Source organism: Camarhynchus parvulus, chromosome 3 (genome assembly GCF_901933205.1).
Source record: "Camarhynchus parvulus chromosome 3, STF_HiC, whole genome shotgun sequence".
NCBI lineage: Eukaryota > Metazoa > Chordata > Aves > Passeriformes > Thraupidae > Camarhynchus > Camarhynchus parvulus.
In genome coordinates, this window is record NC_044573.1 from 29,610,168 (window position 1) to 29,630,969 (window position 20,802).

The window sequence follows — 20,802 nt, forward strand, 5'->3', positions numbered from 1 at the left end:
ACTATTCAACAACAATTTAAAGAACAAGTACATATTTAATTACTTACGATATTGTAATTGTGACATTTCCTTCATCCATGCATTATGATAGACTACCTCGAACTCCACCAATACATATGCAAGTTTGTTGTATGATTGAACAACTGCTTTACCTTCTGGACTTGCCAAGATTTCTGAATGTTTCTGTTAAAACACAGCACATTCAAATTAAAACTACATCCAAAACCACCCATATCACTTGGGCTTTTCTCAATTTAACTATTGTCTATACATAGTGTCAGTTAATACTATGAATTATACTGACAGAGGTCTTAAAAAGTGTATCAAATATTAATGATTCAAATTTACAGGACAATAAAGTCAGTAAGAACTTGTAAGGAAAAAATACTAAATATTTAACATCAGTAAGAGCAATTACTTAATATACTGTCATAGATACCTGCAATTCACAGTGAAATGGATACTCGGTTCTACTCAAAATTGAATAAGTGAAAATTTATTGTAAAAGTTTCCTTTTTTAATCAGTATTTATGTCTGTTTTCCTTGGAACAGATTTACATTATCATTATTCACATCCGAGGGAAACAGGAAAGTGAAAATCTCTCTCACATAGAAGTTAACTTGGCATGAGACCCTAGATGCTTTGTAGGAGTATCGCTCAAACATTTCAAGAATTCTTCAAAGTTATTTTCAACTGAAAGAGTCTAGTCTGTTCTATTCCAACACTACATCTTGGATCGACAAGGCTTACTGCAGAGCAGTATAAACATACAAAGAAAAATGTTCCTTAGCATATAAGAAGTGATGCATTTATAACCAGAAGTTTTATGATTACCCTACTGAAGACAGTTCACAGTTACACAAAACACCTAATTTTTCCGCACATCAACTTACATGGAAATAGCTGATTGGTTCATTTACCCTTCTGAATAGCTGTCTCACCCACAGTATCTTTCCTGCAATAGGTGGCATGTTTCGAGCAAGAGGAGGGTCATCTTTCTCGGTTTGGTAAAGCTATAGCAAGAACAATATCATTAAACACATGTATTTAAAAAAATCTATTGAAATGCTAAACTGTTTTCTCTGGTGGCACAATTTCTTCCTCCTCCCAAACAGATTAAATCTGCATGGTGTCACACAACAGCTCATGGAGAGAAAAATGTATTTCTTCCCTGACTTGCTACCCTTCAAAGATGCACACACATCAATGCTGGTACCTCTGCTGTCTCCATTATTTCCTGCTGTTTCTCAGCTGTGCTCACTTATGAGAGAGACCTGAGTGCACCAAAAGGCACTGTGAACCCTGGGGCAGAGCAGCCAGTACTCAGGATCAAGTCTGACACCTGACTTTGAAGCCATCTGCTGTGAAAACAAGCTGTTTAAGGAAGTGGTGTCAGGAGAACTCTTGTGGGGCTTCTCCTCCTTTGCTTGGAACTGGCCTCTGGAGAGGCCCAAGCTAGACAGTTAACTGGGAGTTTTTTCCTGAACAGAAACATCAACACTGTTCTTCAGACACACATATCTGACTATTAGATAATATTTCAGGATTTGAACTTAATGATTCTTGTGGGTCCCTTCCAAATCACAATAGTTTAGCATTCTATGATATGCACTTTTCTACTAACTCCTAACTAAAATGCATGTAGATACTCCTAGATACACAGCTCATGCTTTTATCTGTGCCCAAGATGAAAAAAGAATATCCCCTGCTCAGTGAATGGCTGCATTAAAACAAAACAAAACAAAACAAAAAAAAGGTCTAAATTACTATCATTTGAAATTTGCAATGACAAAGTATTGAATCACTTTAGAACCAGCATTGCAGTAAGAGCAACATTTTATTAGAAATAACTTGTTTGACAAAGATAAAAGGCAATTTAGTAATATCAAATAAATAGTTAAAACTAGTCAGCAGAATCAAGATGTGTTCTTTGACAGAAAAAAGGAGTATTTGGAGCCACCCAACTTTAGGCATGTGAACTCAGGCTGTGATGACACAACTATTCACTAACTAGAACATCTTAGCCCTACCTTGTCTCCGGTGGCCCCAACCAAAGAAATCCAAGCAGCTTCACAATGACCTTGAAAGGAACTTACCTGGATGAAACCCTCTCAGTAAATGTACCTATCTTTTTTTTTTGTCTGGGAAAATACAACTAAGGGTGGACTACATGATTTTTAAGCAAGCAGCGCTGCTAAAAATCTGTTCATCTAGTTAAGCCAGTAATTAGAGGTTCAGGAATTGTTATATACAGTGTATAGGCAGGGAAAGGAAAGAGTGGTTTTGTAAAGAGTGGTTCAGCACAGCCTTGCTAGGCTACAGTTCTAAGTCACTGTTTGGAGGAAAAATTTTCTAATAACTGCAGAGTTTATAGATATTGGCTCCTTGTGCAAACTTCTATCATTGATTTTATGAAATGTAAACATCTCAAAAAACCTTTTTCAACAACCTGGTTTTCCAGATTCCCTTTATATTCATCAAAGAAAAATGGTTATTTGGAGGGAATTATTTAAATCTTCAGGACACTATATAAAATTGATCAGATTAACTCACTCTAGAGTAATTATTTCTTTCTTTCTTTCTTTCTTTCTTTCTTTCATTAGTAGAAAGGGAGTTTAGACATCTAGTTCTGTTGCAGATGTTTATTTTATGGACAAAGTAATAGTTTAGAGTCAAGTGATATGAGCAGTTGCCAGAACTTAATTCTCATTATACTTCAGTCAAGGTGCACTACAAAAATCATGAAAAATTACTTCATAATGAACATAAATGCAATTCACCTATATTTTACATGTATTTTATGCTGCCACAGCAATTGATAATAACTACTTATACATGCAAATTAACTGCAGAGGCCTCATTTAATAAAAAAATCCAAAAGGTACAAGCAAGAAATGTACACAGCCAGCAAAGAACATGCTTCTTTAAATTTAATTTATGAAGGAATAACAGAAAATATCTTGGTTTATAAAGTAAAATTGTGATGACAAATTTGCCTACAAGAGCTGTTCTGCATATTGTGCTGCCCATTCACTAAGGCCTGTTTTCTGTAACAGGAAAACAAAAGTAGGATAAATTGAGAATTGGGAGTAAATTAGTGAAAGAGGCAGAAAAAATAAAAATTATTCATATTAAAATGCTTGCTCCTGTTTTAACATGATGTTTACAACTTACAGGAAAGAAATTAAATACCTTTTTAGTAGCTTCGAGTTCTGCTACATAATGTTGAAGAATAGAACTAATTGTATGTGCTGTTTCTTCTTGAAGGCATGGCATATTCAGACTTTGAAACCTGTTTTAAAAATTGACAAAAATGACCCAAAATTACATTTCTAAAATAATAACTGATTTAATTTGTTTTGGGGTATATGAACATTACATAAACTGAAATAAGCAAAAATCTAGGAAATTATTTTGAACCTGGAAAACTTTTTTCTTTGAGGAAGTTTAAACAAGTTGAAAATTTCTGCTCTGGTGGGTATTTTGGTAGCTGTTGCTTAGTATGTTTTAGGCTTTTCCTTTAGTATCTTCTTGTGTATAATAACATTCTAATGAAATTAAGAAAAAAAATATATTGATTCCCATAAGAAAGATAAAACATATATTTTATCATGATTATGTGGTTCAGAATATCAGTAATGAAAAATTCTCAATTAGGCCATTTGTTTTAAAATTTGCTGGGCTGTTTCAATTGTGGTAATCAGTAATTTCAAGTTACCTTAAAATATTTTAAAACATAGTTGCCAATACCTTTGAAGTAACTGAAGTGAATTCTGTGAAGACAAAATTTTCCGAAAACAGGTGCGCATAAAATTCTGTAGCTGTGTCTAAAGAATACATAATTCAGTACGGGTTTTCAGATCAGAAAATAGTATTTTGATGATACTTTCTTAACATAGTAGCATTTGAAATTGTTACTTAAAGCACACTTAGAGCACAAAATAGCAGCCTTCATAAGGCCATGCTTAATATAATTATTAAATAGCCAGTTTCAGTCAAATAATCTCTAAAATGTCATACAGTTCTATGAAACAAACAAATTAGCTGCAAATTTATTCTGCCTAATATTTGACCACATTTCTTCAGGCTAATAGATGACTTTCACATAGATCATTCTCTCAGGTATCACAATTTTTGTCATTTTGGCCACAGAATGAAAATCATCCTTAAGCACTGTTTAATATATTTTACACCTTCCTTTGAAAGAAGGAGAAGGAATGGAAAAAATCTCCCTCCAGACAAACATAAACTCCATGCTGGTTAGAAGAACAATGTAGCCTGTTCACAATCCAACATCCCACTGACAATCAGTTCCATAAATTCTTTCCCAAGTAAGTTATAATACGTCAAAACATTTACTCACCTCTAAACGTTCAACTTCTGTCCTGAATTTCACAAAATCCACATCAAATTCTGTTACATGTGGATCAAGGGTGTCATATGGTTTCTTTTGAAAAATGTGGTAGATATTTTTGAATTTTACTGCCATAAGATCTATACCTTCAATTGCACACTGAGTCAGTGCATTAAAATTCTGTTCTATGGCTATCATTTCCATTATCTGAAATAAAGATGTTATATTCATGCTCATAATGAATTCTTTGTTATTTCCTCTATAAACTAAAACCTGAGCAAAATAAAATATTCAACAGCCACTCTTCTAGCTACTGCATTCACAAATGTGTTGTTTCTGAGTCAAGTATCTTCAATACTTGAAGCATGGTTAATTCAGTTTTCAACATCAGTTGTCACCACAACTCAACACAAAGTAAAATAATAATTGTTTTTCTTAAGGATAAAGAGGAGATTTTTATGTTTTACTGCTAGATCCAATAGGGTAATATGGAAAAGGAGTTAAAACATGGCATATTTATGACAAAAAGATATATCAAAGAATAAAAAAACACAACCCTACAGATTAGTATGTATATTGAGTGATAAAAAAGTACATCAAAGACTCACAGAATTCCTACCTTGTGATGATTATCATCTTATCCCTTGCCTGACCTTAATCTGTACCAAGAAGCACCTATTACCTTTTCCACTCAAGAATGTTAGTTTTAAACCCCTTCACTGCATTACCAAGCTAAATGTTAAGATGACACCAAGCAGCAGAATCATCTGAAGAATTCTGCTTGGCAGTAAACATGAGTTTTTAAGGTTTTTTCACATAATTTTAAACCTCATAAAATAATGATCTGAATCTAGATCAGGTTATTTGTCTCCACACTAGAAGAGATAAATTGGCAAATTGAGAAGGCAATTGTGAGGTAATAGCATCAATCATTGGGATGACTTACTCTGTGGAAGTGCCTAAATTCTCTCAATAGAGAGTTACAGACTCCTTTAAGGATGATTAAGAGAATGTATGTTGGCAAGCATCCACTTCGTAAACTGTTGTTCGGAGAGACGCTTCGTCTTTGCAAATAACAACAGCACCCAATATACTCACTTTTTCTAATCTTCTACAAAAAGCTTCAGATTTTCCAAAAATGTACACTTCTGATACTTCCAATGCCTTTTCCCCTAGATTTTTATAAGTCTCTTCCCTAGCTTCATGGAAGCATTTCTGATATTCTCTCAACAGATACATGCAGTCCTAAAAGGTGAAGGAAAAGAAACCATATTCATTATGCTATGTTTATGAGTGAGGGACTAGAGTACTCAAACCTATTGACATTCCAAAGCCATTAGTTATCACTTAATCAGGTTTCAGTCAAGAGGCAACAACAACTTAAACACAGTGGGTTTCTTTCAGTATCTGAAGAAAGTGTTCGCAACATATGAATGAACATGCAGTGGTAGAGCACAGTGAACCAGAGAGTGGTGGTGAATGGTGTTGCATCCAGTTGGCAGCCACCCTGGTGTCCCCAGGGATCAGCGTTGGGCCCAGTCTTGTTTAATATCTTCACTGATGATCTGGATAAGGGCACTGAGTCCACCATCAGCCAATTTGCAAATGTGGGTGTCCATGTAGATCTGCTGGAGAGTAGGAAGGCTCTGCAGAGGGACCTGGACAGGCTGGATAAATGGGCTGAATCCAGCAATTTGGTGTTTTACAAGACCAAGTGCTGTGTCCTATTTGGCCGCAATAACCCCCTGCAGCACTACAGGCTGGGGACAGAGTGGCTGGACAGTGGCCAGGCAGAAAGGGACCTGGGGGTACTGGTTGATGGCAGACTGAACATGAGCCAGCAGTGTGCTCCCATGGCCAAGAAGGCCAGCGGCATCCTGGCCTTTATGAGCAATAGTGTGGTCAGCAGGACTAGGGAAGTGATACTTCCTCTGTATTCTACACCTTTTGGGGAAGAGTGGAACTCAGTAACTGAGGTCCAGAAAAGGAGAAGGTGGAAATGAAGTAAGCATTGGCAATCAGTATTCCCACAGCTGCACATATTTAGCCATAGCATATTGCATTTGCTTAATCTGTTCTTAATAGGTCACCATCAGATGAAGAAGAGAAAGACTATCTTAACAATGACTTTTCATGGTATGCCAAGGAAATCTTGTATGGGAAGGAACTACTGTGACAAACTCAGGGTCTATTCAAACACCAGATTTTCCAGGATGGTACCATATCAGAGTTATACCCTCCTCCATAGCTCCTCTTCCTCAAGATGGAAAAATGTGAAATATTAATTCCTTGGTTGCACATAAAGCAAAGATGCCAATTCCAAGGTTGGTGACAGACCACACTGATAAAGATGAAGCTATTGTAATTACAGCAATGCCCATAGACTATGAGTTGGGAAAACTTTCAAAACATCATGAAATAAAAAAGCCAAGAGGTACAAAGCACTTGATACATATTGATATGGACTTCCTTACAATATCAACAGATAATCAATATGTTTGACATGTAAATAATATAACGCCAAAATACAAACATTGATTTTTCCAATGACTACTGGTGTCTCCTGATCCCAGAGTCGATTCAAGCCAGCATCTGTAATGTATGCTTTACACGTTGTGACCATTTGGTTTGTAACCTAGGACAGACAAATGAAAAAAGTTTAACAGTAATTTTAAGCTTAACAGTAAATTTTCCTGTTTCACAAAATCTAATAAAATTCTCATATACATATGTCAATACTATCAATCAAATTTGGAATAAATTTCACTTGTGGAAAGTGGCTAAAAAATATATGCAATATATGCAACAAACACCCTATAAAAACTCTGAGAACGCTCCCAGAAGTATACGTAAGTCCCAGGACATATTTGTAAGTCCTATAATTGCAGCAATACATAAATACAGAAAGTGATCAATCAAAATTCAAGAACAAAAAGGACTTATTGAGTTCCAACTATTCTTCACTTACATTGTTGTCTTTACACTTGCAGCACTTATTTAAGGACTGCTCTTAGAGAATTTTTTATCCTAGCAGTATGGCTTTACCTTGATTTCCTGTGGCTATAAAAAAGGAAAAAAACATTCTTCTACTTCTCAACCATTCTTCTACTTCTCAACCACAAAAATCCAAATTTAGTCATGACAGAAAGAGAGAGAGGAGTATGTGCAGATACAGAAGACATATCACAGAGAACAGCTACAGGTAGACAAATTTTTTGTCTATTAAATTATATTAACAATTCAAAACAATTCTCCTGATGGTGTTGTTTGGGTTTTGCCTTTTTTCTTTTATATGTTCTCCGTATTCATTGCACATATATTTGTTAGTAGCTAGTTTTCCCAGTACTTTTCCATGGCCTTTCCCTAAGCAGAAAGACAAAACAAATTCCAGAGCTTCAAGCCCTGAGAGGTACAAGGCCCCAGTGCTATCCTGGTTCTACCTGGGAGCCAAAGCGAAGAACAACTTTTTGAGATGCATTCTCATGGACAAAGCACAACTAGTGCTGAAGGGGGGCTCCAGAGAAGGTGCTTGACCTGGAGGAAAATTGCAACACCATTTGTACTCCTAATTGGTGATTTTTATCAATTATGCTAATTTCCTAAAACCTATAAATGTGTACTCATCCTTGTAGGGGTAGGCTTTCATGGACATTTTTCCATAACTGCCTCTGAAGGCCTTCATTAGAGATCCTCTTTTATATTACCTCCTTACTAAAATTATCTCGAGTTTCATTTCTGGGTTGGGAAAAAGGCAACACTGACATGAGGCTATTGTAAAGCAGGCCTTAAGTACTCCTAATTGAAAAAAGACTGGAAACTGCCATACCAAAGGCAGCCTCAAACTTTAAGAAAATTACTGATGAAATTGGAGATAGGACCTCCAGTGTCACTGCTGATGATCATTAAGTGGAAACAAACAGTAAATAGGGACCTTAAACTACTGGATTAAAATACAGATTTTTCCTTGCTATTTCAAGCATAGCTTCATGTAACCAGTTTGGTATTAGCCTCTGTAATAAAATACTTACTCCCTTCAACCATTAAATAATAGACAGTAGCAAGAGTCAATATACAAACGTACAAAGACCCATTTTATGATAGGTAATATATACCTAATGTGATATATAGAAAACAGCCACAGCCATGAATGGATAGAGATTCAAAAGAGCATATACTTCTTAATACCCTAGTTAAGATTGAAATATAACAAAATTTTATGCTGAACTCTGTGGTGTAAAGAAACAAAAAATGTGTGTCTGTGTAATGAGGGTCTACTGTGAATTTCCCCTGAATGCTTACTGCAGGTGTGTGGCTTAGTTAGGAAGGATTTCTTTGCTAGAATATCATTGTACAAACCATCTTTGCATGCAGTGGATATCTGGATTCTGCAAAAGACATTTATATAAATGCACAGCTGGTCTCAATTTTCTCTTTAAGGAGGGAAAGTTTATGATCTGAAATTCAATTAACTTTTCAAGTATGACTTGCTTCGGAAAACAGGAACCTTTTATCTTTCTCACTTTTTGGAGGAAGAGCCTAGTCAGATTGATGGCCATCTGCCATTAGGTCATCCAGGCTGAGAGAAAAAGAGCCTTTGCAGATTCTGTGACTTAGGAAACAACTGATCAGATTAATTCAGATCAGAAGATTAATTAAGAATAAAAAAAATTAACACTGATGAACCAAGAATAAACAAAGCTCCTTTCAGAAGAGAAATTTGCAATCCAAGTTTAATCCTCTCGTGATCAACAGAGTTCTTTTCCTTTCCCTTACAGAATCCCACTATTTACTACCATTTTTTAACTGTTTTTACATTTTTAATGCTTTACTGATTTAAACAATTTTTTTCTTCTGAAAAGTCACACAATTTTTGTGATTACTATTTTGTTTAATATACTTACCTTTATAAGTAATGATGTAATTCTCTCAGAAGTATTGTAATATTTTGAAACACGGTGAATCATTTGTACAGCCTTCACCAAGTATGGTATGCCCTGTGTCATTAATACCTCAAAGCAAAGTTTCAAGGAAAAAATTACTTTCTATTTTTAGCAACTATATTTCCATTCTATTGACAACTTCTGAATTACATATTTCCCTAAGCCACACAAATCAGTCTTTAAAATGTCATGGCAGCTTACGAAAAGTTTTCTTATTAAAAAAGACTAACCATGCTCAATAAGATTTCAAATATCAACTAACAAGAACAATAAATGGCTAAGTTCGATCATTGGCTAAGAAATCAGATTAAAGAAGTTACAAGATAAAATAATTTTAATATCCTATTTTGATGAACAAAATTGAACACTGATTCAAAGTGTAAAGGTTGCATTTTTTGGTGCAATAGGAAGTATTTTTCTGTCAGTAATTTTCTGTGATGGCTTTTGTTTTCCTTCAGGTAAGGGTGCTAACGTACTTTCATTGTGATAACAATCTTTACATAAAATGTTTCATTCAGACACTTCAGAAAACTCATTAAATAATTGTCACAATGTAAGTTTCATTAACAAATGCCTAATTCCTTCAAGCATATCAAACACCTAAATTTTTCACATATTTTGTGAAATCAATGTTCACATTGTTAAAAACGTACAGTGGCATTACAAATACTCAGTAGCTCAAACACTTCCAAAGTATTTTGGTGGGGAAAAAACAAAACTAAACAAAAAAAAGACAAAAATTATAATTCATTAACATTACCAGGAACTTGTAAAAATTGCAATTCAGAACATCAAGAAAGTAATTTTGGCTGTCACCCCTCAATAGAGAAGCCAAGCTCCTGTAATTAAATTTGAGTTGCAAACTCAAACTCATAGTGTGAATAGAAGGCATTTGCATTTAGCAAGAGTGTGAAATAAATGCTATATAGTATAAAAAAACCCATCTGTGTCCATAGTGTTCATCACCAACACCACCTGTGAAATGGAATCAGGAGATTCTGAGTCTATAGGTTTTCTTTTTCAATCCTTGACAGAAAATAAAACTCTGAATACTGGACTGTGTAGAAATTTCTCTGATTCAAAGCCTCAAGTTAAATGCTTGGTCTGAATTTTCATATATTAACCTACTTCAGCACAAATGTTCACTGTGTGATACTGCATACACTAAATGCCATATTTTATGCACACACCAAATATCATCATAAATCAACATGTATTCCTTATTCCATTCCTTATTCGCTAATATATAAAAGAGTCGTCCATACCAGATACTAAATGCAACTCTGCACAGAATGAAGATGTGTTTAAAACAGGATATATTAAGCTTGGAAATCACAGCTTTTAAGCTGAACATCATAGAAAATCCTACCTAAATTAACTTGATCTCAGGAACATGATTAAACAGAAAATCACATGTATTCACACTGTTCCAGATTAAACAAAGAACTCTAACTATCCTGTATTGGTAAAATTATGAACTTTTCAACAGGTTTGCACCCACTAATGTCTGTCTTTGTTTACAATACAAATAATTTTATCTTCATAACACCTATGAAGTAGTTCATCATTATTGCCTGGTACCTGGCACCCTCTAGTGATACTTTGAAGAGCTGAAGATAAACGGCTCAGTGACACTGCTTATCATACTTGCCTCTTACACTATTCCATGTAATATGAGCTCTATGTCATATCAAAGCCCCTTAGGATCCTAAGCTGCCAGAGATTCAAAAGAAATGCAGCACTTCCTGACAGAGAGCTGGAGGCATATAGGACCAAAACATGAAGAACTCAAAACTAAAGGAGAATGAGCACTATTTTTCTAAGGTATGTACTCCTTTCATTCTGTTCTGCAATGCACCTATTATAATAATTCATAGTTATTATACCAAATAACTAATATCTTGAACTACCACTGAATGGTGTACCCGGACAACCAATTGTCTAAATTCTGACTGGCAGGTACTTCTGCAAATAGAAGCAGAAAATATTGTATTCCATATTAAAAAAATGTTTTGCCTATTTAGGACCTTATAATGTTTCATTATTTTCTATATAACTGAAATTTTAGTACTTTGGTTACAGTTATGTGATCATAGACACATATGGCATTTTCAGGGGAAGATATATTTGGAGATTTTCATATTATAAAATGTGTAGCTGGTTTAATTGCTTTTAAAAATAATACCAGCAGCAGGACTGACTCATTAGAAAATTGTACGTATTTATGCTTATTTACTAAATACATACTTCATATTTACTAAATACATATTTCAAAACACTATATTTGATGAAATATATAATAATGCTTCAACATTTAGCTTGACACGCTTTTAGAAAAAATTTTTTAAAATAGTAAAAATTACTAAATTACTAGCAGTAAATTAGAAAAAATTGCTTTTAAGTAAATATAAGGAAGGGAAACTTTATTCTGCTCTGGGATTTCTATGTAAATACCCAAACTATGCATAAAGAATGGTGAAAGGCATACTTACAACATCAGTGGTATAAAGGGGCTGACAAACTTTTTCAAGTGTGCTTAGGTATCTCACATTATCCTTTGATTCATTTGCTGCATCTGTGATTTTGCCATCTAATTCTTGCCATGACTAGTGGGAAAAGAGTACTGTGAAAAACTTCATACATAGTGAACTATTTCTTTAACTTGAACTCACTTGCCAGAAGTAAACTTTGGTAAATGAATTTTTAAGAGACATTGCCAAAGCAGGCAATAAAAGTTAACTTATTGTATTTATTACACATATAATATATTTTATGTTCATTTTTGGCTACATTCCGCAAATGTCTTGTTCTTTGTCTTGGTACATTCAGCACACCAGCAACACACCTAAATTTTCCTCTTCTAATTCTCCTTGGCAAAACTCTCTTAGATGAACTAAAAACAAACAAACAAACAAACAACCTTTATAGTAAAAAAAACAGCATAAAAAAGAAAAAAAAATACCTTTAGTATTTTAGAGTGTGCAACTTTCAGAACATTGATAACAGCTTTACAGTTTTGTCCTTTGATCTGTTCAATAATAAAGTTCAATTTTGCAGACATGTATTTCCAGTTCTCCAGTTCCATCAGTGGACCTGAGTCCTTAGCTTCTCTCCTTAGCTGTTTGCTCTCAGTCAGAACCTGTAACCCAATTGAAAAAAAAAAACATATCAAATGCCCACTACAGGAAATAGACAAGTCATTATAGAGAGGAAACACTCTTGAGGAATCTCACTTAGAAAAGAACAAGCTTGCAGTTACTGACACATAAAAATGGTTCCCATTTGGAAAAGCTTTCTAAGTCTGAATTGCACTTAATCATATTTTTAAACTGAAAATAAGGCAATTAATACAAATTGCTGTCATACCCTGGTGAATATCACCATATATAGATAAGCCTTTAACCAGAGTCTGTGGATTGAAATGCACCAAATGCAATTTCACTTGTCCAGAACTTCAAGAACTAGTTTAATAAAAGTATTAGATATCAGTCATAAATTTATCCTTTTGTATGTTGATAAATGTGCAGTCAGATCTTTTTCCATGTCTTTAACATTTTTATTTTTATGAGCTAAACACACTAACTATAGTATGCCTTATAAGTAGAGCATGTCCCTGCCTACACAGATTCATATTTTGACAAAGGATTCTCTCTTTTTCATGGAAGCCTCAGACTTTGATAACTGAGACCTTACCATGCAAAACTTACACTGGATAAAATATGCCCTGCTGGGCCTGCTCAAAATCTTTCTAAGAGCAGTACTTCCCACGACAAGTGACAGCAGAAACTTAACAGGTAATATACAGTTAGGTATGCTCTATATACATATGTGGTCCTGCAACTCTCTGTTCTCTTCTTACTATTTGTGAATTAAGGGCTCAGAAACTCTTATTCTCACTAGACTGTAAATTCCTAGGCATAAGGTCTATCTACTTAACTTCCCTTGTGCATAGAAGCAGAGCGCTTCTCTTAATTTGGGTGGAGATGCAGCTGAAGCCTTTGGCAAACTTCAGGCAAGTCTCACATATAATTTATAAGTATTCATCCATATTCATGCTGAATTGATGTGTTAAAACAACAACTTACCTGTTCAATTTGTTTATACCATATCATAAGTACTTCCTCTAGCTGGTTAACTGTGTCATGACTGTCAGCAGCTGCAGTTATTTTATCAAAGCTCTGGAGTTCAGAAAAATTAATGTGATCTACTTTTTTCAACTCAACTGTTCCTTCAATGCATGCTGCAGCACCTGAGAAAAAGGCAATTACAATATCAAGCCAATTAAGATTTTAAAATAAATTTCCACCAATTAAAGCAATTTAAATTTGAAAATATACATCTGCAGCCAGTGTTGTTTTGATATAATAGCAATTTACTGCAGAAATTGCTATTATAAAGCAGAAATATCTGATTTTAAATGCAATGGTATTCCTTAAAAGCAATGTGTCACTATTTGCTTAAGAAAATAATCCACCCATGTAAATATTATGCAAGTAATAGATAATTTTATTTTTCTTTGCAGAATGTGAGAAGTTACTTATCCATGCACTACTGCCTTTAAATAGAAATCCTTAAGCAGAATTCCTCTAGTTTGTTTCCTAAATGCAATGCTTACCTCCTAAAAATGAAACGTATTTCTTAATTGTTTCCACAAATTTCTGCTTGTCTTTTGTATCCTCTTTGGACTGACCTAAATCACCCCAATTACTTGTTTCAAGGATAGCAGGGAGAAAAACCTTTTCTAGTAGATCTTTAATGCCAGGTAGGAGTCCATCAGTGGCATCCAAAACACCAAAGGAAATTTCCTGCAGCGTAAAAATATTATTGTTATCAAAGCAGTAACTTACACTAGAAACAGTATTATAAGTTCTATGTATTTTTATAAAAGCACTCCAATATGCCAAACAAAACTTGAATTTAAGGAGAGAAAATCATTATATTACACAACTACATTGTGCCTGTAAGATAGTACTTTCAATAAAAAAGGGAAGTCAATAATTATTTAATACAGTTTTTAAAAGCTGTCTAGTTATGCTTTTGTTACATCAGTTATTTATCTATCACATAGAGTTTGGAAATTTTGAAATGGTAGAAAAATGCCCTCACCCACAATTAGGTACTAATTAATGAATTGCAAGTAGCAAAAAACTCTCTGAATGTCCTTATCTGAAATTATATAAGAAGCAATTATCTGACTAAATATATATTATCTTGAATCAAGTTAAATTTTTACCTACTCTCCAAAACAAAACTTTACAAGTTGTGACTATTTCTAATATTCCAGTATTTAAAATGTCCTTAAAATAAGCAAGTATTAACATACATCATGTAACAAACTTCCTAAAACATAAATTTCCTTTCCTTATCCCTTCAGCATTTGGAATTATTTGGGAAGGTATTTGATGGAAAAGTGATATTTATGACCAATACTGAGGCCCTTGATAAAGACAGAACTTGTATCTTACTTATGATAGTGTTTTTTCTCCTTCACCTTCTAGGGTCTCAAAAGGAATGGAACATTTTAATATGAAATATAAAGAATACAAACTAATAATGGATTTTCTGTCTGAAGAATTTGAAATAATACTAATTACAAGATACATATGTGAAACTATTTGTTATCAATTTACAGTCCCTTAAGCACTGCCCAAATACTAAGACATGTAGCTATGAACAATAATGAAGCCCACACTTACATAAGAATTTGTCTTATAAAGCAGAAAATCTCATGCCACATAATTTATACACGATAAATGTTTATTTTGTATTTTTTTTATCAAAACACATGAAAAGGTACAGGTAAACTTTTTGTCTCCTGGTATTTGCAATAAACTCTTCTCAGTGTTTCTTTGTAGCTTAGGAATTTTGATCACAATTAAAATATACTTATCAGCTTTGACCGCTACCAAGGAGAATGAGAAATTAATATATATTTCTTTAACAAGAATCCTGTAAGACACTAAATCACAAGTATTTGCTGAAGCGATTCAGCAATTTGTTGTTTACCCAAAATGGAGAGCAAAAAATTACCAGTAACTTTAGATATGCGACAACTGTGAAAAAATAATGAAACAAAAAATAGCTGCTTTTAAAGCTTTTAGTTTTTAAAAAAATGAGAGAGTACCTCGTGTATAGTTTTTTCATTTATGGATGTGTCATTCTTATAGCGAACGAAATACAAGCACAGTCCTAGGATTTTGTCTGGTGTCTTCTCCAAATAAAATTGAAAAATTTTACTTCCTTTTTCAACATCTGGAATTACCCGACCACACTCTGAAAAGGAATTTCATAGGTATGACTCTTTTTAAAAATGAGGGTATGATAAAATGCTTAAAATCAATATAAGGAAATAAAATTGAACAGATAAATAATTTATTTTCTTCTTTTGTCAGAGTATAATTTCTAACTGTAATTAATCACACTATTAGAAAACTACACCAAACAATAACATGTATCTTACAAACCTATTTGGGTGCATTGTAATGCACTGAAAAGGGAATTTGCTCAGCCCCATAGTTCTGAAACAATTTGTTGGTGACTAAGGTACTGTATTTCTATTTATCCTACCAAAAAAGATGTCAGGTCTAAGTGCGAAAAGAGTGATTTCGAGATGGCCTCAGGTGCTCTGTGGATTGTGACAGTGGTCACTGGGGTTTTCAGGTGAGGTGAGAGACAAGAATGTTGACTCTATGATCAGAAGGCTTGATTTATTATTTTATGATATATATGTATTACATTATAACTATACTAAAAAGAAAAAGGAGGAAACGTTTCTAGAAGTTAGCTACGCTAATAGAAAAGAAAGAATGATAACAAAGGCAGCTCACTCGGACTCTGTCCGAGATAGCACGGTCCTGGATTGGCCATTAATTATAAACATCTAAGATGGGCCAATCCAGACGGACTTGTTGCATTCTACAGCAGCAGATAACCATTTTTTACATCTGCTTCTGAGGCCACAGCTTCTCAGAAGGAAAAATCCCAAAGAAAAGATTTTTTATAAAGAGATGTCTGTGACAGTAGATATATTCTTATGCAATTAGATAGCTCAATATAAATAAGTAACAGAACATAATTTGCAGTAATTAGTGAAACATTAGGGATTTCGGACATTACATTCTAATTCTCCACCATGCATGTGAAACATGAAAAATTTCAAATATTTATAATAAATGAAAATTCAGAGACAGGTTTTATGAAAGTGCTTTCTAATGAACTGCAGGCAAAACTCATGTATGAAAAAGTCACAACCAATTCAGTACTTCAGGATAACACTTTATAGTCTATCTTCCAGGAGTGACTAAAATTGAGATTTTTTTTTTTTACCTAAACAATTTGACTTGAAGCAAACATTTAAAATATGAATTTTCAGTCCTCAGAGCAAAAGCTTGCAAAATTCTGAACAACAAAAAGCCGATTTTGTTCTGAGAAACTTCAATTGAAATGAACAGTAGAATGCACTGTTACATGTGCCTGTATTATTATTGCTAAACATTTACCTATTCCTCGTGGATCTCCTTCTTGATAAAAAATTTTCAATGATTTTTTTCCTCCCTTGGCAAAAAAGGAATCAAAGGCATCGAACTGTTAAAACAAAGAGTGAATACGTGTTACTCAAAATATTTTATGTGCCTTTAAGAGGTGCAAAACTAATTTGACCATGCTACTGTTTTGTTGGCACTGTTTATCCCCAAATGTTTATCCTCAAATATTGTGAGAATATAGGAAGTGTCCAACTGAAGGACTCAGCCATGGTAGTGGCTTCCTCCTCATCATAAAAAAAAGGTCAGAAGTTTAGCAAGCATGTGTGGAGATGCATCACCTGTTCAGGGACAAAGGATGCTCTTCTGGTTGTGGTATATTTCTTATGAGCACGTTTTTTTTTCCCCAGATAAACAAATACTAAAGCTGAATCAGAACAATGATGGGAAAATGAGTGACACCCAGGTTGATAGAACTTAAAGCCACTCTTGTGAGAAGACAACATTGCATGAAAATAAAAGAAGTAAAAGCAAGCCAGCTCTAGAAGCGCATTTCACTTTTGTAAACAGCATTAGTGAATAACAAGGTTAAACCAGAGAAAAATACATTAAAAAACCCACCCCCAAAATAGAGAAAGAAAAATTTTTAAAGTGCTGAAAGTGCAGTGACAAAAAGCAGGAAAAAGTTCACTACTACAAGAAGCACTCCAGCTTGTGAGGAAGAGGAGGAGAAACAAAAACTTTGGGGCTTGTATGATTCTACACAGCAGGTAAGAGGTGAACTGTTCCCATAGCTACTGATTCTGCAAAGAATCAATCTGCTGTTTCAAGTCCATGTGGTCCTCACACCCACTGTGTGAATATATATGCAGGCTAACACTTTAAAGGGCAAAACATAAGTCATGGATATCAAAGACATATGTTTATGGGAATGTATTAAATGACAATTTGGTGAGGGACAATGTCGACACAGCCCCAACAGCCTAAACAGTTTATAAATAAACTAAAACTGGGAGCAGGAAAATATTCAACCACAATAATTTTTCAGATGGTCCTGGCAACAGCCAAAAAAACCCCCAACCCAACCAAACCCAAACCCAAACAAAAGTAAACAAACAGAAAAACCCAAACCAAAACCAAATACAAAAAAAAAAAAACCCTCAAGAACCCAAAATTTCTCAATTTCTCAAGTGCTGGGATTAGTCAAACTTGGTGTAGAACAGCAGTTTCACATTAAATCAGAATGATTTAAAACTATATACCATTTAACAAATGTAAAAAAGGGACAATACTTAGCATACCTCTATGTTGTGTAAGCACAAAAAAACAAACATATGAGGCAAAGTACATTTTATCACATAAAAGTATCAATAAACAAACAAAACCCAAACAAATTTGGCGTAAGGCTAAATTTGGCTTGTAACTATAAAACTGAAGTTCTAAGAATTGATTTGTTTTATCAAAGGAGATATTATCTGGCTGAAATGCTAAGTCAAATCTCTCTTAACAGACAAAAATAACATCAATGAGGTGCAACAACAGTCAAATAACAAATAACAAAAACATAATCAGAGGAGTTGAGTCGTATCTTTTCACAACAGCCATACTGTTTCCTCCTGTTTGTTTAATCATTTTGAAATATCATGAAAGGCAACACTAAATACACAAAAATAATGAAAGCTTTCAGAAGTTCCATAGATTTGAGATCTATACACTCTGCAGACCCACTTAATCTTTTAAACATACAAACATAAATAAAGCACTCAAAAGTGAAATTTCTTAGTGGGTCTTTCAAACATTTACATAGTATTTAAATGGTGCAGGAATAATCTTCCTTCTTACTACTAACAACATGCTAATTTTCAAAATGCTCTCATAAGTTACACAATTTTGCACTATCTTAGAAATTTCATTGAGAACTTGCCTAACAAATAAAATGATCATAATTAGAACATAATAAAGTCAGTCTCAGATGGATGAAACTGTTTGGAACTGCTAGATGTGAAAATAAACCCTTTGATCAAAATAACAGCAGCATATATTTTTTTCTTGAGGTATGAAAGATGAAAAAGCCACAATCAAAAATTGGAGATATTTGCAAATCTGCTGGGAAACTCAGCTGAAAGATTTAGTCAGGTGTCCTTTTACATTGTTTGTGTGCCTTAGTAATCACATTTTCTGGCAGAAACAATAAAAATGATGGATTACACTTTCTATCAAAGGGGTAATCTGTTACATATTTTTACTAATAATTTAAATCAACAGGAATACAGAACAGACTCACCGAAGGGACGTCCAGTATCATTTCCTCCACAGTTGATAAGTCTAAGCCTACCCTGGCACTGAGAACTTCAAATATGTATTTATACGAAGCATTAATTCTTGCTTTTCGATCTTCTCTTGCTTTTTCATATTGAATCTAAAACATTAAGCAAGACTTTCAAGCTAAAAATACACAAAGTAATCACAACAATGACCTGCTACTTAACTTGCAACTAATGTTGAAATCTACTATCTTGTATTTACAGCTACAAAATGCCCTAATTTTACAAATACCTAAATTTTCAGAGGCTAACAGAAGAACAAATTATTAAGTATTATTATAAGATGTGAAGTCAAATCTGAGGATTTTTCAAGGAAAAACAAACATTAAGAATATTACAGTTAGATTTTAAGATTTTTACATGACATTAACTGGCTTCCTTGTTCATGATCAAAATTTCAATTTAATTAAATTAATACAGAAAGGTTAAAACATCCATTTAAAATAAAGTATCTAGGGTGGGTAAATATTTGCAGGAACTAAGGTGAGTACAGCTTTGCTTCTATGTAAATTATTCAGCTAATATCTCCTGCCTCTAACCTCTATTACTTTAAAATTTTAAAATATTACAAACATGGAAAAAAATACTCACTTTCTGCCAGAAATAATTTAGTAAAAGAACTGAGTCAAAAGAAAAATAAAATCAATAAATAAAATATTTAAACTAATTGTTACTATAAACTGAATTTAATAATCTGAGGAAAGAACCAGAAACTTATAACCTTTTTTGCTTTGTGACTTTGCACGCTCGTAACTCCACTAGGGCGGTAAATCTTAGAAAAACTTTGACTTCCAAAAGAACGAGACGAAGAGGAAAGGCTCGCTAATCGTTGAGCTGTCAGAGAAGGTCTGGGTAAATCTTCTGCAGTACCTGAACCCTTTTTAGTATTTTTTTGTACTCCCGCCATTCTAAAATCTGAAATTTGAAAAGAGAAGATTATGTTTTTCACAATCCAAACATTTCAAGTCTACCTTTTGCAGAAGACAGGAGCTACTCAAAACTGACTTTCCAGATATATAAATTTAATAGTCTCATCGAATCCTCTTCCAGTTCTTAAAATGCCAGACATTATACACATTTTTATCATAGGTTACAAATGTCAAGACGAAGATTGAGACATTTTTTAAAAACAATTTTTCATACATGTTCATTTTGTGGAGTGAATGTCTCTCTATAAAACAAATATATTTTAAAATATAAATAATTTCAGTGCATATCTGATTACTGAGAAATAGAAATGGTTTCAAACACAAATGACTTATTTAAATTTTAGTTTCTAAACTATATACCCAAATTCAGCAAAGAAAAGACTTGCATACACAGAAATTGCTATTCTGCTCAGTGTACTATTACAATAAGGATCAAGATAATTATCAAGAATTCCTTAGTAGTTAATATGAGGCCTAAGGGCAGCCTACCACTGCCATAACAGTGTTATATACTCTCTTAGACATTATTACCTGATGTGGGAAATAAAAAATCAAAGGTGAGGCTGCCATGAAAAGCAACACCTGGCCGAAAAGCAACACCTGGTAGTACATTACCAGCTCCTTATTCTTGTCCATATAATAGGTGACAAATTGGCTGATGTTCTATGGTTTTAGGCATGCAACCACCTGCTACAGAAAATGTTCATCTCTTTCTTAAAGGAAAAGTACCACCAAAAAAACAAATTAAGGAAAGCCACAAAAAAAAAATTCAA

At 33.7% G+C, this 20,802-nt stretch overlaps 1 protein-coding gene across 1 annotated transcript in view; it reads right to left on the bottom strand.

Moving 5' to 3' along the window:
* The window catches only part of DNAH8 (dynein axonemal heavy chain 8), a 114,673-nt gene extending 94,666 nt beyond the window's left edge, over positions 1-20,007 (bottom strand). The window contains 16 exon segments of the mRNA XM_030944732.1: positions 48-183; positions 895-1,014; positions 3,194-3,293; positions 3,752-3,828; positions 4,365-4,562; positions 5,454-5,600; positions 6,889-6,990; positions 9,257-9,364; positions 11,788-11,901; positions 12,258-12,434; positions 13,381-13,544; positions 13,911-14,100; positions 15,420-15,568; positions 16,795-16,879; positions 19,061-19,195; positions 19,822-20,007. Coding sequence (XP_030800592.1) covers positions 48-183; positions 895-1,014; positions 3,194-3,293; positions 3,752-3,828; positions 4,365-4,562; positions 5,454-5,600; positions 6,889-6,990; positions 9,257-9,364; positions 11,788-11,901; positions 12,258-12,434; positions 13,381-13,544; positions 13,911-14,100; positions 15,420-15,568; positions 16,795-16,879; positions 19,061-19,195; positions 19,822-20,007 — 2,188 coding nt within the window.
* Positions 20,008-20,802: the final 795 nt, after the last annotated feature.